The sequence below is a fragment of the Drosophila ananassae genome, chromosome XR (assembly GCF_017639315.1).
Source record: "Drosophila ananassae strain 14024-0371.13 chromosome XR, ASM1763931v2, whole genome shotgun sequence".
Taxonomy (NCBI): Eukaryota; Metazoa; Arthropoda; class Insecta; order Diptera; family Drosophilidae; genus Drosophila; species Drosophila ananassae.
Genome location: NC_057932.1, coordinates 8,652,795 through 8,672,383, shown reverse-complemented (window position 1 = coordinate 8,672,383; position 19,589 = coordinate 8,652,795). Strand labels below are relative to the sequence as shown.

The 19,589-nt window shown below is 36.8% G+C and overlaps 4 protein-coding genes across 5 annotated transcripts; 1 reads left to right on the top strand and 3 right to left on the bottom strand.

The window, feature by feature from the left end:
* Positions 1-1,465: 1,465 nt before the first annotated feature.
* On the bottom strand, positions 1,466-2,638 carry LOC6501846 (27 kDa glycoprotein). Its single transcript, XM_001967132.4, has one exon. It carries the CDS (start codon positions 2,467-2,469, stop codon positions 1,594-1,596), a length of 876 nt encoding a protein of 291 aa, XP_001967168.2. The 5' UTR covers positions 2,470-2,638; the 3' UTR covers positions 1,466-1,593.
* Positions 2,639-8,311: 5,673 nt separating this feature from the next.
* LOC6502373 lies at positions 8,312-13,272 on the top strand. The gene is made up of 3 exons (XM_001967133.4): positions 8,312-8,576; positions 8,644-9,339; positions 11,392-13,272. The coding sequence occupies exons 1-3, from the start codon at positions 8,418-8,420 to the stop codon at positions 12,286-12,288; spliced, it is 1,752 nt and encodes a 583-aa protein (XP_001967169.1). The 5' UTR covers positions 8,312-8,417; the 3' UTR covers positions 12,289-13,272.
* Positions 13,156-14,783, bottom strand: LOC6501835 (lambda-crystallin homolog). Its single transcript, XM_001967134.4, has 3 exons — positions 14,592-14,783; positions 14,148-14,526; positions 13,156-13,814 (listed from the first exon to the last, which is right to left on the bottom strand). Exons 1-3 carry the CDS (start codon positions 14,627-14,629, stop codon positions 13,278-13,280), a joined length of 954 nt encoding a protein of 317 aa, XP_001967170.1. The 5' UTR covers positions 14,630-14,783; the 3' UTR covers positions 13,156-13,277.
* Positions 14,784-16,118: 1,335 nt separating this feature from the next.
* LOC6501825 (IWS1-like protein) lies at positions 16,119-19,586 on the bottom strand. Of its 2 annotated transcripts, none has more exons than XM_044717539.1 (6): positions 19,379-19,586; positions 18,136-19,182; positions 17,916-18,069; positions 17,479-17,842; positions 16,405-16,818; positions 16,119-16,331 (listed from the first exon to the last, which is right to left on the bottom strand). In XM_044717539.1, the coding sequence occupies exons 1-6, from the start codon at positions 19,395-19,397 to the stop codon at positions 16,209-16,211; spliced, it is 2,121 nt and encodes a 706-aa protein (XP_044573474.1). In that variant the 5' UTR covers positions 19,398-19,586; the 3' UTR covers positions 16,119-16,208. The 2 variants fall into 2 exon arrangements, with proteins under 2 accessions (XP_044573474.1, XP_001967171.2); XM_001967135.4 differs by having other exon boundaries at positions 18,136-19,320; positions 19,379-19,585.
* Between the last annotated feature and the right edge of the window lie 3 nt (positions 19,587-19,589).

The window sequence follows — 19,589 nt, the reverse complement described above, 5'->3', positions numbered from 1 at the left end:
GATCAAGAATATATATACTTTATAGGGTCGGAGATGTCTCCTTCACTGCGTTGCACACTTTTTATCAAAACTATAATACCCTCTGCAAGGGTATAATAAAGATCAAATTATTAACCTAAATAAATAACAAATCGTGTTCAATTTGTCCCCAGGATCACCCCGGAATCCGCCCGGAAATCTAGAACAAGCAGCCCGAAATTTGAAATTGAAATTTTTGAAAATGTCCTCTCGGTCCGGAATTTGATTTCAGGCATGAATTAGCCAAGAATCCGCACGTATTTCGAATCCGGATTTCGGCGTGAAAATTGTCTCGAAATCACCCTGATTTCAGACCTGAATTTGACCGCGCTGAAAATCGTGGCTAAATCAGGTCGCATTCATAACCCAAAATCAAAGAAAAAAATTTCCCCTTACAATATTCTAATTTGATAATCATTATTTTTTTATGTATTCCTTAAAAATTGCTGTTAATTTATGTTGTAAACTAAATTAATATGTTAAGTAACATTACTTAATTAATATTGAAAATTATATTTAATAATTACTCACCGGATTCGAACCTTAGTGCACCTACCTACAAATTGGTATGCTTAAAACAATCTACAAAAAAATTAATATAACAGTTCATTTTCAGACTGCGACATTAAAAAAAATAAGAAAGGAAAGCTAACTTCGGGCGGAGCAGAAGTTGATATACCCTTGCAGTTAAGGTTGTGCCATTTCCGATCGAGCCGTGTGAAAATACTGAATTTAGTTTTTTTTAGTTTAAATTAAAAAATAAATACAAAATATATTTATAAAAAACTTAAAATTGTTATTTTGGTATTAATACATTACTAATATCTATTAAAATTAAACCACTAATTGTTTTCCTTTAAATAAAGAAATAATTGAAAAAGACAATGAAGCATCGCTAAGTCAAAATATATATGCCGACTAGTGTATATTCAATTTATTGAGAGCTAATTCCGCGCAATAAAAAAAGCGGCCCGTCAATAACAACTCCAAAAATACATATGCAAAAAGAAGAACAGCTTTGGCGCAAAAGATCTTCCAAAGCTCCCAAAAGCGCATGCGCTACAAATGACAACAAAGTGCATGCAAATCTGGGAGGCAAAAGAGAATATTAAATGCCGCTGCAGCTAAACAAATTTTCAATATTCTAATTAGCTTATCTGGTGGCTGCTTAGCCCAACATATGTAAATAAATTTTTCTTTACTTAATATTACTCAATATTTTTACTTTATTACAAATACAACATATACACAATTATATATTTTTGCCACAATATTCTTGCTATCCGATCTTGATTAAATTCTCAAAAAAATCCCAAACAAAAACCATCCGCCACCATAGCTATGTAAATAAAAAAAAAATTATTTTAGGAATTAATTTTAGCCGCCTACTTTGTTCGTGATAAGTTCTTTAAATACTTTGTATATTTCGATTTTGGTGGTGTAATAATTTTCGAATATCATATAGTTTTTATTTAAAAAAAATACTTTCTTTGAATTCGAGACATTTGGTAAACATGAGATAAATCGTTATTTCGGGGCACAATCTTTAAAGCTCAAAGATATGTAGGAACATTTTTAAAACGTTGGTTTAAAATATAATAGCCAGACTAAAAAAAATGAAATAAATGACAATTGGATGAATCCTTTACTTCCCGAGCTAATAGTTGCAGATTCCGGGTGCGATTTCTGATATTTGCGGCATAACGTCTCGTTTCTAATAAACTTAAACATAGACTCAACCAGATTTGCTGGTGTAATGTCTGGGCAAGTCTCCAGGCGAGCAACCACGCATGTCTGGAGGCTCAGAATGACGTCACATTGCTTCTGACCCACAATAAGCTTTGGCATTGATTTTTCTTTATTTTCGGTGAAGTCCGAGGAATCGAAGAATGTAGAAAAGGTGCTATTGAAGCACTGCTGGATATTCTGCTTCTCAGCTTGAAGACACTCTGGTCCTTTTTCTCCAATAAAAAGAGCTATCTGGTCGCCATTTTTGTGGCAGACGAAATTAAGCAGGCTCTGAACGATGCGTTTTATTACTACTGGGCTCTCCTGTTCATCCTCTTCAAGGCATGGTGAAACAATTGATGTAAAATCGTCAAAACAGTGTATAGCATCCGACCGCTTGTTGCAGTATTTATTAAAAACAACATCTAGTTCGCCTCGGGGAGTCGCTTCTTGAATTTCCTGCTGTATCGCCGTGTGGTTTACAATATTTACCATGCATTCGCTGAACACGCCAAAATTAGACTCTATTTCATCAAAAGCTTTGCTGCCGACTTTATCGCCAAGTACAGCAATACATTTGTTGCGAAAAGTGTCCCTTTCTAGAATAGGAAAATTCGGCCTAAACTCTTCCGGTAATTCTTTTGCAAACTGGGCGTGTGTCCAAATGACATTGCAAAATAAATGCAATACTACACAAATTGTGATTATCCGAAGCGTCACCATATCTACTTATTAATTGCTTGATTGCCAAAAATTAATTCAAATGCGGAAGACTTCGTATTCTTTTATGCAAAAATGCAGCCTTATAGTATGATAATAAAAGTATTCTTGGTATGAGAGCTGTCAACACTAGTGTTGCCACTTTAGCAATTAAGTTGCTTAATCTAGCAGTGAAATCTAATCTTGTGGTTTAATCTGGCAGACGCAAATCTGCCAATTTTAAACCTTTTCTTTAACAAATTTATTGATAAACTAATTCACAGTAGATCTAAAAATAAATTGATTTGATTTTTTTTTTTTTAATTTTGAAAAGGACACATAAACATTGATAAAAATTTCTTTGCAATAAGTAATAAAAAAAATATAATGTTTTCAGGTTTGAAATATTTAAAAATATTTTTATTTACTTTTGGATATATAAAAAAAAAATTTTTTAAAAGTGTTCAGTTATGAATGTTTTTCTTTTTACATGCGCATCACTGTGATGGCAGTTCACATGGTGACGAACCGCAGTCTTAGCTTGCGCGAGGAGACACTATATACACATATAATGTATAATATAATAATACTCATTTAACTCTTAAATACGTTTTGATTGACACCTCAACCATCTCGATCCGACTCCTCCGTCGGATCCGAAAAGGAGTCTCCCTTTAAAAGTTATTGAAGAAAAAATCATTTTTACAGCATTTCCCAAAATACAAATTTTTATTGAACTATAATTAAAAAAAAAAAAATGAGGGTGTTTATTACTGAAATGTGAGTAACTTTTGTTCTAATATTTATTTTAATGAGCTCTAACGATTTTGTTTTTTATTTGCGTTGGGAGGTAGCCCTTAAGAGGGCATGCGCAGTTAGAGCGCCAAAAAATAGACATTTTTCCCGAATTTTTTTCTCGTTAACTATTGAATTTTTTTGAAATATCGCTTTTTTATGCGAAAGAACATCATTTTAACTTAAATTTGAAAAAAAAAGTAGAAAATATTGGGCAGTTTTAAAGTTATGCCCCGTCGAAGTGAGCTCCGTCTGACTGTGGAAATCTGGATCGTTTGAAATCAAACAAGAAAGGAAAGCTTCGGGCGGAGCCGAAGTTGATATACCCTTGCAGTTGAGTCGCAGTCCGCTAGATGGCGCCACACATCTTATATTATTAGATATATAGCGGATCGTATATAGTTGGCAGATCCTTATGAAATTTGGCATATCGAATTATTTTGCCCAAAGAGGAATCTGAAACTCCCATCCTTCTAACTTGAAAAACAACTAAGTTATGGCATTTCCGATTAATCAGTTATATGGCAGCTATAGGATATAGACGACCGATCCTTACAAAATTTGGCAGATCGTATAAGTTTGCCCAAATTAGAATGGATAGAAAGTCCCATCCTTCTAACTTGAAAAACAACGAAGTTATGGCATTTCCGATCAATCAGTTATATGGCAGCTATATATATAACTATGGCAGGATATAGTTGACCGATCCCGGCCGTTCCGACTTATATACTGCCTGCAAAGGAAAGGAAAGTTTCAACTCGATAGCTTTTAAACTGATAGACCAGCTTGCGTAGAAACAGACAGACGGACAGACGGACATGCTCATATCGACTCAGGAGGTGATCCTGATCAAGAATATATATACTTTATAGGGTCGGAGATGTCTCCTTCACAGCGTTGCACACTTTTGACCAAAATTATAATACCCTCTGAAGGGTTTATCTAGTACTTAATCGATGGATATTAAAAAAAATATATATTCGACAAAATAGCGACCTATCAAAGTTGACCAATCGTTTGTCGTTAAAAAAGCGGTAGTTCTTTAGCTGTAAAAATACAATTTTTGCATAAAAAAATCAATCCTTCGCTTAAGTACTAGAGACTAATACTATGTATTAAAAAAGCATGCTAAATATCAAGACAATCGGGTCACTAGTTTTCGAGTAAGAGTGGTCACCGACTTCAAAAACGTAGTTTTGAGAAAAACGTGTCAAGTTTTAACTCACTATTACATAAACCGGACGCCCCTACCTTTAAACATGTGTATCTCAATGAATTTTCACCGGATCATTTCTTGTGAACATTTTTTGTGTTCACAAAATTTTGTGAACACATTTCTAAATATATACACTTTAGGAAAATGCAAAAAAAAAAATTTCGTTTATTCGTGAATATCAATTTTGCCGACTTCAAAGTAATCCCCATCAGACATTATAAACTTGTGATAACGTTTTTTCCAATCCTCGAATGATTTTGAAAAATAATTTTTTGTGATCTTCTTCAGCTCTTTGATCCCGTCTTTATCTTCTCAATCTTGGCCTAGCGCGTCCTTTCTAGGGCCTCTTCAGTTTTGTCACCAGTTATGACACCAGTAGGACAGATCCAACAGCTGTTTTTTGTAGAAATTTTCGCGGCGACTCGTCTCTTGCCCAAACTATTGGTAATAATCGAATGGCAAGAGCCAATCGATATATCCTCGGTCCTCAGCAACTTCTCTGACGGTGAATCGACGATTGGCCAATACAAATTTCCTTGCTTCATCAATGTTTTTGTCTGTTGTTGACTCGTCGCTCACATCTCTGCGCTCTGAGAACATTTTGTACCACCGATAAACGTTGCTTTTGTCCAAAGTAGCTTCGCTGTATGCAACAGTCAACATCCTGAATCGTCCGCGCACTTGTTTCTTTTTCATACAAAATTTGATACTAATTCTTTGATCCATATTTTGAAACAGACGAAAATCGAAGACAAGCTAAAACTCGTCCACGCACGAAAGCTGTCAAAAACTGACAATCAAAATGGCCGAAATTGTCAACATAACTGAGGGCCAACATAACGCCACCAAAAGAAGAAATATCGAACCTACGTGGCGCGCGAAAATTCAATATTCGAAATACTTTTTTAACAAACCTCGTATATAAAGTGTTCGTTCGGATTTCATTTTGTAGCGTGCAATTCTTCAGGCTGGGTGTTGGGACTGAGTAAAGGGCGCAGGCGACTGATCCCGCGGCTAAGGAGGTGGCGATCTTGCTCCTTTCCCAGGATTGGCCGTTTTTAATTATTAAAGATATGTTTTAGCGTGTTAGCGACGAGAATGGGGAAATCTGCAGGCAGAGGTCAGAAAGGAAAGAAAGTTGAATTAAAAAAAGGAAGTGTAGAGCCCCTGCTGCCTTCGGAAAACGCTGAGCCAAAGCTGACGGCTTGGCATTCGTTACCCCCCCTTCCATTAGCCACCCGGATCGATTTCTGTGGTGGCCCCTTCGGTTCCCCGCCCCCGGGTTCGGCCCGGCCTAGTCAAAACTTGTTAAAACTCCTTTATCTTTAATTTATCATTTGCTTAAAATTACAACTACTTAACATAAGACATTTCATTGCTTGCTTTCTTTTCATATAACCTTTACTTCTTACGAATTTCTTTCCTTTACTACTAAAATTATTTCTCCAAGTATACTTTAACGATTTTTAATTTAGTAAATTTTATTTAATAAGTGCAAATTTGACAAGCATTATTTTCGATGCGAGCTTAAGGCTCAGATCAACACGCTAGAACTCAGTGATCTTAGGCAGAGGGAAAGAAAAGAGCATTTGATACCAGTTTTGGTTCTAATGCCATAAGTATCAAAATTCAAAAGAAATAGGACTCCATAATAACTTCTCACATTGAAGGGTTTTCTTTTCTTTCTTTGAAGAAAGCCATTTTGACGTGGTAGCTGCAAAAATAAGGTTTATGGAAATCTAGAAAGGGTCCCTTTGGTCCATAGCAGCAATATTAAATGGAATTATTTCTCTTCTCCATCCTAATTACCCTAGATCCTTGGCTCTTACAATTCTCATAATACTACTCAGACAATAATGTAACCTGTGGCGGGAATGCCGTTCTCCCTACCTTTGCTACCCTAGCTGGGACTCGACGCCTAATGGGGCTCGCGATCAACTTTCTTGGGTCGACTTGCCCTTTCGTCGCTGTCTAGGATTCCCCGAAGGATCTCCCTATACAAAGACCCTCTATTAGATGCCAGGACCAAAGCCTCCGAACTTACCTCTGTGTTTCCTTTTCTTTTTTTTATTAACACTTCGGACTTTAACTGCTTAATTTATTTATTTAAATTCGCTTTAGGATTACTTTGGATAAAACTTTTAGTCATTTTTTGGGAGCTACGGCCTTAAGGTAGTAGACCAATGTGATGGGTTCCAAAAATCGAATTTTTTTTTTCTACATTTTTTGAAAGAACCACATTTCAAAAACATGCTCTTAAATTTTCAGACCAAAATTTAGAATATTGTTAAAGTTATTGGCAAAACAAGAGAGCGCGCCCTAGTGAGTATGAACGCGTGTCGAAACTTGGAACGCGTTTTTCTCGAAACCAGGTTTTTGAAATTTCGGGGAAGCACTGACTTAAAACTATTCAACCGTTTTGGCTTAAAATTTAACTGAATATTCTACATACACATATCTAAATACCTAACCTTTAAAACATTTAAATTTCGAATAATAAATTGATTTTTTTAAACATTTTATCAACGGAAAAACTTCGATTTTGAGTACTTTTTTTTCAAAACTCCAACATTTATACAATTTCTCACTTTCTATGCATATTTTTGGTTCAGTCACTAGAATAGGGTCTACATAATAATAATTTCTTTGATTTTTTAAATTCGGATGCTTACGGAAGGCTGTGTGCTTCCCCGAAACAGCTCACCATTCTTTCGTGACCTCTACTTCAACAGAAAATACTGTTAATAATTTAAAGTATAATTAAGTCAACTAAATTTTTTTGTACCCTAGAAATTATTAAAATAAACATGTAAAAGTTACAAGACGATCGCATTTTATTTTCTTGTTAAAAAAAAATTTCAAAAAAACGTCCAAATTTGGGCCGTCACATTGGTCTACTACCTTAAATCTTTGGGAACCTCTGTTGCTGTTACTCTCTTTCTTTATTCCTTCTGCCCCCATCCCGGTTCCACCAGACACATAAACAGGACGCCCCCACGCAGTGTGCGGCTTGCGTTACAGTTTTAATTTACTAGTCCTCCTGATCAAGAATTTAAATGTATACTATATATGGTCGGAGATGATTCAATGCATTAAAAACACCTGGACAAAATATTTCTTTTAAATAGAAATATAAATGTCTTGAGGAAAATACCAATGACAAGCACGAAACGCGTATAAATTTGGTATATTTGTGAAAAGGTATCATTATTAACTTACATTTACACTGGGATTAAAAACATAACTGAGTTTACCCAATTGTATATAGCTCAAATTTATAAATTTAAATTATCTTCGCACCAAATCTTACATTTAATTTCAAAATTAAATCGCACCAAAGATAAATTAATTATTACATTTTTTCATGAATTTAATTTTTAACGACCGTAAGTCATTTTCACAAGACTACGCAATCTGAAATATCTTTCCGTCCTAATTCTAACACAGGAAACTGAACTAGTACTGATTTTTATAATAATTGTTGAATCGCTCCTTTTAAATTTTGACACTATCTGGAAGCATTTGAAAGAATTTTTTCTTGAAATTGTTTTACAAAAGCCAATTTACACATACTAAATGAAACTCTCCCCCAAATCATCAGATTTTGAGAGAAGTTAAAATTTTCATTATTTTTATTGCGCGAGAGGACGACACCTGTTTAAAGATGTCATTTGATTTGTTTTAATATAAAAATAAATATACCTATTTTTCATAAATAACAAATTAAAATTCCAACCTTGACGGTCGTGTGGCAGTCGTAATATAAAATGCTCAAGAATTGTTTTGAAATAATTTTAAAGAAATTCTCAAGAATTTTTTTACGGTCTCACTATTTTAATCTCATTAGTATAATGCACATACATATATACATTGCCAAATACTAATCGACATTTATCCCCCATCACTAGTAGCGCCAAATTCTCCATTGCTTGCATTTTTATTCGAAAAGTATTTTTGAAATATGTGTGATACGGAGAACCTGATTGACTTGTCCGAATTTGATGAGCCGCAGAAAGACCATACTACAGTGGAGGAGAAAGAAAATGACAATGTGGTCACAAATTGTTTCAAGGAACCCTACGATCCTTTTGACTTCGTTGAGAACGAAGCTTACAATAAGGTAAGTGCTTAAATGTGAATATGTACATAAATGCAAGTATATTAATAAAGGACTTTGTTTCTCTTAGGCTAATTTTTTAAAGTGTCAGATAGATAAAAAGGTAGCTAGTGCAGAGTGCCAGTATCCGGATCTAGTCAACGAAAGTCCTCCGGTTTGCATGCAATCAGATGGATTGCCTGCCGAAGCAACTCGGCAGCGATGTACAAACAACTCATTTCAAAAACAGCTGCTGAAGCTTAATGCTTCGCGTTCAATAGCTCACATGCTGCCTCATTGTGATGATACCTCTCAGTTCGAAAGGACTATTTTAAAGGAGAATTTACAAATGTTGGCTGCTGAGTCGCCGTTAAAATTAATAGAGGACGACGCATTATCTTCCAGTGCCAATTTTGAAGAAGATTTAAAAATGATGCGCATACCAATTTTAGATGTGCTTAGGCAAGAAGAGACAACTTCAATAGCTATAGAAAAGCACGATAACCAACTGTGTGAAAAAAGCGAAGCTTATTCCCCACTGGCCAATGACCAATCGAAGTCTAGGCATTTAGGACAACTTCTGCAGCAGTTAAAAGTTCTCACTCATGAACATATTGACAAGTCCAAATGGCATTATTTTGATGTTATAATTGATTCTATTTTTCAAAATATATTTGGAGGTACCAATGCCCATTTTGAAGCTAACGAAGTCGATCAATCGACCAAGTCGACACTTCCACTACCTTACGCATACACCCGGCAGGGAACATTCGACCTTGAACCGCAGGTATGTTTTCATATGCTTAAAGTTCGAAAAATTCAAATTAGCTGGAATAAGTAAGGGTTTAAAAAAACGAGTTCTTTTTAAATATTTGATTGTAAGACAGATTGTTGATATTTTACATTATTTTGCGAAGCTATGTGTTTTTGAACCGTTCAAAGCGGGAGGCTCGTGACGCTTCTAAAGCTTTACTGATCGGGCCGATCACATTTGAATACACCAGAGTCATATCATTTTCAATCGTTAAAATTTGTTAAGTCGTTTGAAATTTAAACAAGGAAGAAAAGCTAACTTCGGGCTGAGCCGAAGTTGATATACCCTTGCAGTTAAGAGGCAGCTTATATTACACAGGCCAACAGCAAATTTCACCTGCTCCATAACCTTTAAGCCCTCCTGAACCAAAGTCCAGAATAAACATAGGTTCTATCACCCACAGATCCCGCGGTACACCTAAGAGAAGAAATTGATCAAATTTTACCATATATTGAATTATGTATGTGTACCAACTAAAATTAAAAAATGGTATCTAGCAGTTACCATATTCTTGGAATACTCATCCAAAGTTGAAATCTCCGATTTTCTACATTAATTTTTTGTCTTCTACGATTTTTCCCCAAACATTTTCCTATGGAAGATCTTTATTTTCTTATTGAAATCAGTAGATCATACCATGTTTTAATTTTGGATTTAATAAAAAACGCGAAATAATTTTATTAAATTTATTATAGGTGGTTAAACAATATTTTTGTCAATTAAATTGTAGTTTTTAAACTTATATTTTCATAAAGTCATGACATTTCAAAAATTATATGTACTAAAAACAATGATGGTCATAGCTACTACACGGCGTTCATAATTCAATATATGGTAAAATTTGATCAATTGCTTCTCTTAGGTGTACCGCGGAAACTGTGGGTCATAGAACCTATGTTTGTTCTGGACCTTGGTTCAGGGGAGCCTAAAGGTTATGGAGCAGGTAAAATTATTCGTAGAGGAAAAAAAAAGTTGGAAATTGTCGGCCTGTGTTATTACAAGTATATATGTATGTATATACAGAGTAGCTTATATTATTACAGTATATGCAGAGGGTATTATAATTTTGGTCAAAAATGTGCAACGCAGTGAAGGAGACATCTCCGACCCTATAAAATATATATATTCATTATCAGGATGACCTCCTGGGTCGCTATCAGCATGTCCATCTGTCTGTTTCTACGCAAACTAGTCTCTCAGTTTTAAAGCTATCGTATTGAAACTTTGCACACATCCTTCTTTTGTTTGCAGGCATTATATAAATCGATACGGGATCGGTCGCCTATATCCGATAGCTCCCATATAACTGATTGATAGGAAAATGGGGCATTTGTGTTTTTTAAGTTAGAGGGTTGGGACTTTTTCATATGTTATATTTGGCCAAAATATCTTAACTACAAAATTTAGGCCACAAATTTTGGTCAAAAGTCGCATCGGTCGACTATATCCTATAACTGTCATAGAAGGGTCGGAAGTGGCATAACTTAAACTTTTAAGCTAGAATGATAGGACTTTCTACGAATTACGAATTTTTGGCAATCAAATCCAATCTGCCAAATTTCATAAGGATCGGCCGACTATATCCTATAGTCGCAATATAACTAAACGATCGGATATGGCACAAACTTGCTAGTTTTAAAGATGCTTGTGGCTGTTTCCAACATTTTTTGTAGAAAACTGATTTAATGGTGAAACTTTCATAAGGATCAACTATATGTGATCCGATAATTATATAGAATAATATAAGCTGCTACCTAACTGTAAGGGTATATCAAATTAGGCTCCGCTCGAAGTTAGCACTTCTTTCTTGTTTTATTTGATGTCCGATAGAACCTTGATAGAATCTTGATATACATAATACTAAATTGTTTTTTCTGTTAGTGAAAAAATTTCGTTCATACAGTAATACATATGTCGTAAATGTGTGCTGTGGATTATGTGTAGATTACTTTCATTAGTTTATAATATAAACTTTATATACCTAAATATCAAATATGTATCTACTAAAATTTTTTTTATTTCTAGTACAAGAAGGAAAGAAGCAATGAGAATGCAGATAACCAAGAGATTAGCTTAAAATCCACTCAAGGCTTTCCTGAAGCTATAGTTTCTTCAACAGCGACGTTTGATGGAGAATCTTATTTTGAAAAGCAATCTTTGCCTTTCGCACCATTACGTGAGAAGGACTCGTTTATGACTGAGTTAGTGGATGAAAGCCTGGCACTGCAGATTAACAAAATTTTAGAACATCATAGCCTTACGAAGACAGCCATTGGTATCAATGCTCAGCACAGCACCGATCCAAGGACTGTAATTTTACTAGTAAACCCACAAAAAAATGATGGACAACCCTCTATCTGCGATAAGCCGTTAAATTCAACGCCCCAAGCCATGTTAAAAGATGCTGGAACGATGCGTCGGCGATCTTCTTCACTTTCAATCCATGACAAGACTAATCTGATTAAGGATTCACGAAAGTCCGATCGCCAATTGGAAAATCTTGAGAACGTGCAACCTAGGGATATTAAAAACACGACCGCGACGGCGTCGTTGAATGCAGCAACTGCATTTCGACAAAGGCGGAATTCATTTTCTACGACAATCAATACAGTTTCGAAGCCATGTGACAGCAGGCGCACAATAATAGGAAATCGCATAAAGACGCCGTCGATTTCAGAGTCTCTTGTCAAGAGTCAGGGAGTTATGAAGCCTACTATCCCCATAAAACGAGTGGTCCCCATTATGAAACCTTTGAGCGCTTGTAACGAAAGTAAAAACCTAACCATATCAGCAACTCGCTGCTCTATTCCAGAGACGCCAATGTCGTCCAAGGGCAAGGCTGGGCAGAAAATATTTAGCACCAGCACTCCATTACCTCAGATGCGCTCCCAGGCTCGCAGATCACATAAGCCTCCTCTTTAAACCCCAATTCAGACTCCCCAGCTTTTGTGAAACTGATCAAGGTGCAAAGATGGAAAGTACGCATTGCAATCCCTGCATTGTCCTATAAATAGGGCCAATGTCGCTTGAAAGTGAATTTATTTGTTATGTCCAAGGTTAAGTTATTGACCTTGAAAAATAAAGCGAATGTGAATACTACTATACTGCGGTCTATGGTATCTCCCGATATTTTTGGGTTTTTTTTTCGCCCAACGTTGCTTGATAAGAGAATGACACTTAGTTCTTACCCAGTCTATGTTTATTTAAATGTTAGAATTTCTTGTTTTATGCCGCACCTTACTTTTATGCCTCTTTTATTGAAAATAAAAACAAAATTGATTATTTTACGAATGTTTTTTATGTAGAAATAAATGGATATTGGGGATATTATTAACATCCATACTTCTAAATATTTCTGTAAAAAGTACAGATCAATAATACACTAACATATTAATGCAAGAAATATTCCTCCTTCAGTCTGTTTTTACGCCAACTTATATTGAAACATAAAGTACACATACATATATGTTCGGGCATGTTTGGAAAATAATATATTTTCATTCCGTAAGTGATTGTAAGGGTAATTGTATGTTTTATAAATCAAACACAGTCTTTTGGAAGTTACGGTATATATATATATATACCTACATAATATACAAAAGACCTATTATATTATATCATATTAAGAAAAGTTCCTATTAAATAAGCAAAAAGCTTAGCTCCTAATGTCCGCCCTTTGGTGGTCTAGATCCGGTTAAAATGATAGAAGAAAATCATTACCGTTACTTATAGTCAGTAGAGCTTATTACGATTTTGATTAAACCCTAACCCACGTAAAAACAAACGGGCTTTAAGGTATCTCTTTATTTATGTGATTCAGTAAGTTTCATTTTAATTCATTGAAGTTCCTATTTTAAACAAAAATCTCGGTAGCATAACGATAATAAAAACTCATACAAAAAATAATTCGTCTACTGTTTCTTATTGAGTTGGCTCTTAAGAATGCTAAGTTGGGTGAGACAGTTGTCCCGGTAGTTGCGGCGGGCGACCAACTGGTCCAAGGGCACCATTTCGTCCAACTGCTTGGCCACCTCAACTGCTACTGAACCCTCCATTTTGGGTGTCGGCCCCATGGTCTCGCTTACTGCATAGATGGTATTAGAATAGCGTTCAAAATAGTTTGCCATACCCTCGGCGTTCAAGTGTGCAGTTTCCAGTGGGCCCAAAAAGGCGTAGCGCATTCCCAAACCATCGCTCATTACACTGTCAATGTCCTTGACGTTCAGAATGCCAGCCTCGACCAGACGCCACGTCTCGTTCAGGATAGCGTATTGAATGCGGTTTAAGGCAAATCCCTCGATCTCCCGGGACAACGTGACTGGTTTCTGACCGATTTCGTCCATAAGAGCTCGGGTTTTTTGTACCCATTCCGGTTTTGTCCATGGAGCTGGCACAATTTCAACAAGCGGTACATAGTAGGGTGGGTTGACTGGATGCGACACCAAAACCTGTTTGGTATGGAATTAAAATTCGGAATATATAGAAAATCGCTCCCAAACCAAATGAAACGCCATGTCGCGTCGATTTCGCGTGCATTCAAACAGTAGAATGGAATCTGGGTCGAAAGCATATGTATGTACATACACACATATACAAATATATGTATAAGTATATTATACATAAAATATATGTACACTTTTATATGTACACTTATCAAACTTTGAATCTTATTATGCTTAGAAAAGATCATTCAGATGAACTGATATTAATTTTTTCGTCCTAGCATCGGCGCGCAGCGAAGGTCATATGAATGATCTGAGTAAATAAATAGGTATACTTACGTTGGCCTTGTTCTTCAAGTCGGCGCTAAAGAGAGAGGGAAGGAAGGTGCTAGTGGAACTTGATAGAATGGTATTGGTACCAACCACCTCGTCGAGCTGTTTATAAAGCGCCTTTTTCAAGTCTAGACGCTCGGGAATGCACTCCTGTATAAAAATGGCACCCTTAGCCAGCTCCTTGAGATCGTTCGTTCCTGAAATACAGGAGTACTGTTGGGCGGCGGTCATTTTGCCACGAAGCAGCCCCTTCGATTCCAGGTTCTGCAGCTCCTTTTGGGTTAGGCTCAAGGCAGTGGACACCTGCTCAGGTAAAATGTCATATAAAACTACCTGATACCCCACCGAGGCGAACAACATGGACCAGGAGCGGCCAATGAGCCCACTGAAAGAGGATATCGTGTATTATTTCACAAATTTCTATACAACAGGATACAGGATAAGACTTGCCTGCCAACAATGCCAATTTTTTCCTTCTTCAACGACATGTTCACTATTTTTACAGATTTCAGCTGATTAATTGCTTGGTAGCTAACGAGATAGTGACCACAACAGAGCTCGGTATACGGGCAATTGAACAACTCACAACTGCGCAACCGGTTTAATATTTTGCGATAACGCAGAGGTGAACCCCAGCTAAGTGGCTCAGTTGTGGGGTGTTGGGTGCTGAGTGCCACTGATGGGTGTTTGTGATTTCCGAAAAGATAGTGAGCTACCGTGCGATAATATTGCTCTCCGGAGAAACTTTTACCGGAGCGCTAGTGCCTCATTAGAAAATATACCATTGTGGTTACGTTAATCAAGCAGCTATGGGATCTCTGGTTTTTGATTTACGGTTTATCTTTTATCTCTTTAGCATTCTTATCCAGGGCGGAAAATTTCCATTCCGTACGTTTCGCATGACAGTCGAGGTTGAAGCATATCAAGCCATTTCCTACTGGGTGCTTTCGAGAGAAACTGTGTCAAAACGCCCTTAATTTGACATTTATAGGAAGCGTTGTTTTATGTATTTAACCGCCGAGTATCTTTGCAATTTGTTGCGCACTTCGCTCCTATCGGAAAAAGCCATGAAAATGTTAAATGCTATATGATGCATGATATATGCTATATGCTATATGATAGAAATGTATATTTATTTTGACTTTTTTGACTCAATTATTCATGGTTTTACTAAATATTTGTTTTATTCCAAGTTAAATATGCACACATATATTTTGCGTTTAAATTAACTTCGAATAGATTTTTTCTTTAAAAACCCATAAAGGCTGAAAGATCTTATTGAAGTTTTAAGATTCGTCACCTTAATATATTTTATGGAAGTTTTTTTTTAACACCGAAAAAGTCATGGCCTTCAGATTGTGGTTAACTAAGGTTATGGAGGAAGCGATGTTTGTAGTTGGCCATTTGAAACTTTACAGGTTTTCAAATGGTATTTGTTGCGGCTATGATGTTTTTTTTGCTGGCCTGTGTAATGTTAGCGCGCGGCTACCCTAAAGGGTATACAAACTTCTAAACTTTAAAGTATGAGTATATATATAAAATAAACTCAATAATTAGCAGGTAGTACATAAGTCGGAACGGCCGGGATCGGTCGACTTTATCCTATAGCTGCTATATAACTGATTGATCGGAAATGCCATAACTTTGGTGTTTTTTAAGTAAGAGGGTTGGATCTTTCCATACATGTTATATTTGAAAATATCTTATGTACAAAATTTCATAAGTATCGGCCAATTATATCCTATATCTGTCATAGAACGATCGGAATTGGCATAACTTTGGTGTTTTTTAAGTTAGAAAGATGGAACATGGTACAGATTCCATTTTGGCAAAATAATCTTATTTGCCACATTTCATAGGGATTGACCAACTGATCGGCTCCGCCCGAAGTTAGCTTTCCTTTCTTGTTTTTCCCTGCTGTTCTTTTTAATACCTACCTTGGAAATAAGATTCAGACTTCAGAAATTCAAACAAAAATTCGTTTTAATATTATTATATTGAAAACTATAATTTGGTACTATTTTTCTATAGTTTGGATGATTTTATTAAAGATAACTAAAATCCTAATTATAGTGCCATTTTGCGACCCTCTATAGAAATTTCGACTGCGCGGCGACTTTCCTTTAACCGTTTGGAGTCCAGAAATCGCTTCATGTGCTTCTCGTAGCGGTTTGGCTTTCGCTTTGTTGACTGAAATTTTATTAAAACATGTAATAGCCGGTTAAAATATCAAAAAGCAAAATAAAATTCTAGGTGTGCTCACCTTGGAGATTTCGCCCTCGACTGTTGACTTAGGTCTTATAACGTAGTCCTTGTTAGATGGCATGGGAACACGAGCGCGAGCGACCCATCCAGGATCTCCTGGTCTTAGCAGTTTGTCCTCGCCTGAAAGAGTTTGATTGAGGGATTGCGCGTGTGCCTTACTAGTTGAAGCTGGTTGCGGATCAGGACTCTTGAGGCGATGTTTCGACATTTGCGCGAGGTCACGCTCCTGCCGCTCCTCTTTGCTCATCGCCGAGAAATTGCAGCTCAAGTTAAATATTGGACGAGCCCATTCGGAGATGAGGCGGCCAGCTCGGTCTCTATTCTGCTTTGTCTCTTGCGGGTGTTTATACAAATACATAACAGCCTTCCCTATCCCAGATTGTTTTAGAAGTCCCTTTTCGATTGTGGGAAACTAAAATAGAAGATGTTTCTTAGAATTTAGGTATATATTTAATATTTAATTGAGTCGAAAGCCCCTGTAGCTAAAGTCACTTAAAATTGTTAGGTTTATTATTTTATACTAAATATAATTAAATAATTTTATAGACAATAACATTAAGAATACGTAAACTGTCAAAATTTGATAAATTTTTTTTCGTGCCGAGATATTTGTATAAATGTAGCACATGTAAAGAAACAGTGAGTTTTTTGTCAATTTGTTTTACCATTCAAACATAAGAATGACATATTATCCTACTTGTTTAAATAATTTATGATTTAAAAAAGGATTTTTTGTGTACAAGAAGTACTAAGAATAAATATAATTAAGGAATTCTTCATTTATTGCAGATCACTTAAGCCATTTCATCTACCTTATATTATGACGTTATGAAAAAGACAGAGAGGAAAATAAATATATGTTTCCAATAATATATACGAAAACGAGGAACATTTTTCTTATCATAAAAATTGAATAATTTTGATTTCTATAATAAACACAATTTTTTGATGATTTAAAATTATTAAAAACCAAAATGACGTTTTACATTGCATTTATTGAAGGTAAGTGCCTCGAATTTAATAGTTTCTATTACAAAATGAAATCTATGCAGTAATATGAATTCATACTTACGTCTGACAATAATTTTAAAATACTTTCGCGTATTTGAAGGCAGGGTAGACTTTTGTTAGGTAGAGGCGCTAGCCAATCAGTAAGTACGTTAAGAATATTGTGCTCCAAAAACGCTAGCTGAAAGTGTTTTTTAATTAATTGCGACATTACTTGCTTTAGCATAGATATCTTTTTCGTGGCTGGCTGACCCAGCATGTTGAGCTGCCGATCGTCATCGGAAGCGTTCTTCATGTTTATGATTAACTGATCAATCAAGTCATCGTTATCATTTATTATGTCAATATCTCCTTTACGTCGACGAACGCGCTTCTCCGCTTTTTTTCTTTGCAGCATTGCGTCAAAGTCTGATATAAAGTTGCTGCTTCTGAAATCCAGATAAATAAAAAAACCATAGGTTTAAAGACGATAAATAAATTATTTTAATTTGAAAATATTACTCTGTCTCGTTTGAAATTGGAGTGTTCTCATCGTCAGAGCTCTCCACTATTTTATTTTCAGTTTTGGCTTTGTCCAAGCCGCACTCCTGCTCCTCCTCTTCGTTGTCCGTGTCTGTGATTTTGACTCGTTTTTTGTGAGATTTTGGAGACTCATCTGCACACAGAAGTGTCAATATTACGTTTTTATTATTTTTTGTTTGAATGATTACATCACACTTACCTTCAGAGTCACTGAGAAGTAATCTCTTGCGCCTCGAGTTGTCCTTTCCACCGCTTCGCTTACTCTTTGATCCAACGCTACTAGATCGGCTTTGAGATCGTTGGGTGCTGCGTTGAGAATTGACTGAAGGACTGCGAGAGCGACTTGATCTACTGCGCGACTGCCTGGATCCTGACCCACTACGAGAGCGCCTAGAGCCTGATTTACTTCGGGATCGTCTAGAACCAGAGCCACTGCGGGAGCGGCGTGAACCACTTCTAGATCGCAGAGATCCACTTCGAGATCTTCGACAGCGTCTGGATCCACTTCTAGATAGTCTGGAGCCGCTTCTAGATCGCCTGGAGCCGCTTCTCGATCGCATAGATCCACTTCTGGATCGCCTGGAGCCGCTTCTCGATCGCTTGGATCCACTTCTAGATCGTCTGGAGCCGCTTTTCGAACGCCTTGATCCACTTCTAGACCATATAGAGCCGCTTCTAGACCGCCTGGAGCCACTTCTGGATCGCCTGGACTCGCTTCTAGATCGCCTGGATCCGCTTCTAGACCGCCTGGAGCCACTTCTTGACAGCCTGGATCCGCTTCCAGATAGTCTTGAGCCGCTTCTAGACCTTCTAGAACCACTTCTCGAACGCATGGAGTTAATTTTAGATGACCTGGAATCGCTTCTTGATTGCCTAGAACCACTTCTAGATCGCCTACCGCCAGACTCACTGCGGGATCGCAATGAGCCACTTCGAGAACGGGCGGATCCATCCCGAGAGCGTCTTTCGTCCCTGGAAGTATTCCTTGGACCTGAACCGCTGCGGGATCGGTTTGATGTTGAACCACTTCGCGACCTCCTAGATCCGCTTCGCGAGCATCTCGAGGCACCACGAGAATGATGAGAGCGGTTCGAGTTCTTTGAGACACTGCGTGTAGGGGATTGTTTTGATGAGCTGCGTGAATGTCTCGAACTCGCATTAGAATGCTCAGAACCACTGCGAGCTCCATTGCTTCTTTCAGGTGATCGACTTTTTGAACGAGAAGCACGAATTTTTTCTTCTTCCGCTGGAATTGAGGATTTACTGTTACCGCTACCATCAAGTTTATCATGGACCGCTTCGGAAATAGAATCATGCGAAGCCCTATATGCTAGATTTTCGGTCGTTTCAACTATGTTTCCTGCCTCCTCAATGCCCATTGTGTCTGGTATTTAAGTGATTTAACAATAATTCATTAAGTGATGGGTGTTTTTATAACCAACCTTTAACGAACGCCTCCATAGTACGAAAATATTTACTAAGCCTGCACCGCCTTTAATGGCCTTCGATCATGAAAACCGTAAATAGTATATTCCTAAGTAAAATATATTAGCCGAAAAAAATCGTAAATTTTATTAAATACGACGCGATTTCTCGACATTTATCGAACCAATGAAACGAACTGGATTTGGAACAGAAGTACACACATTCATA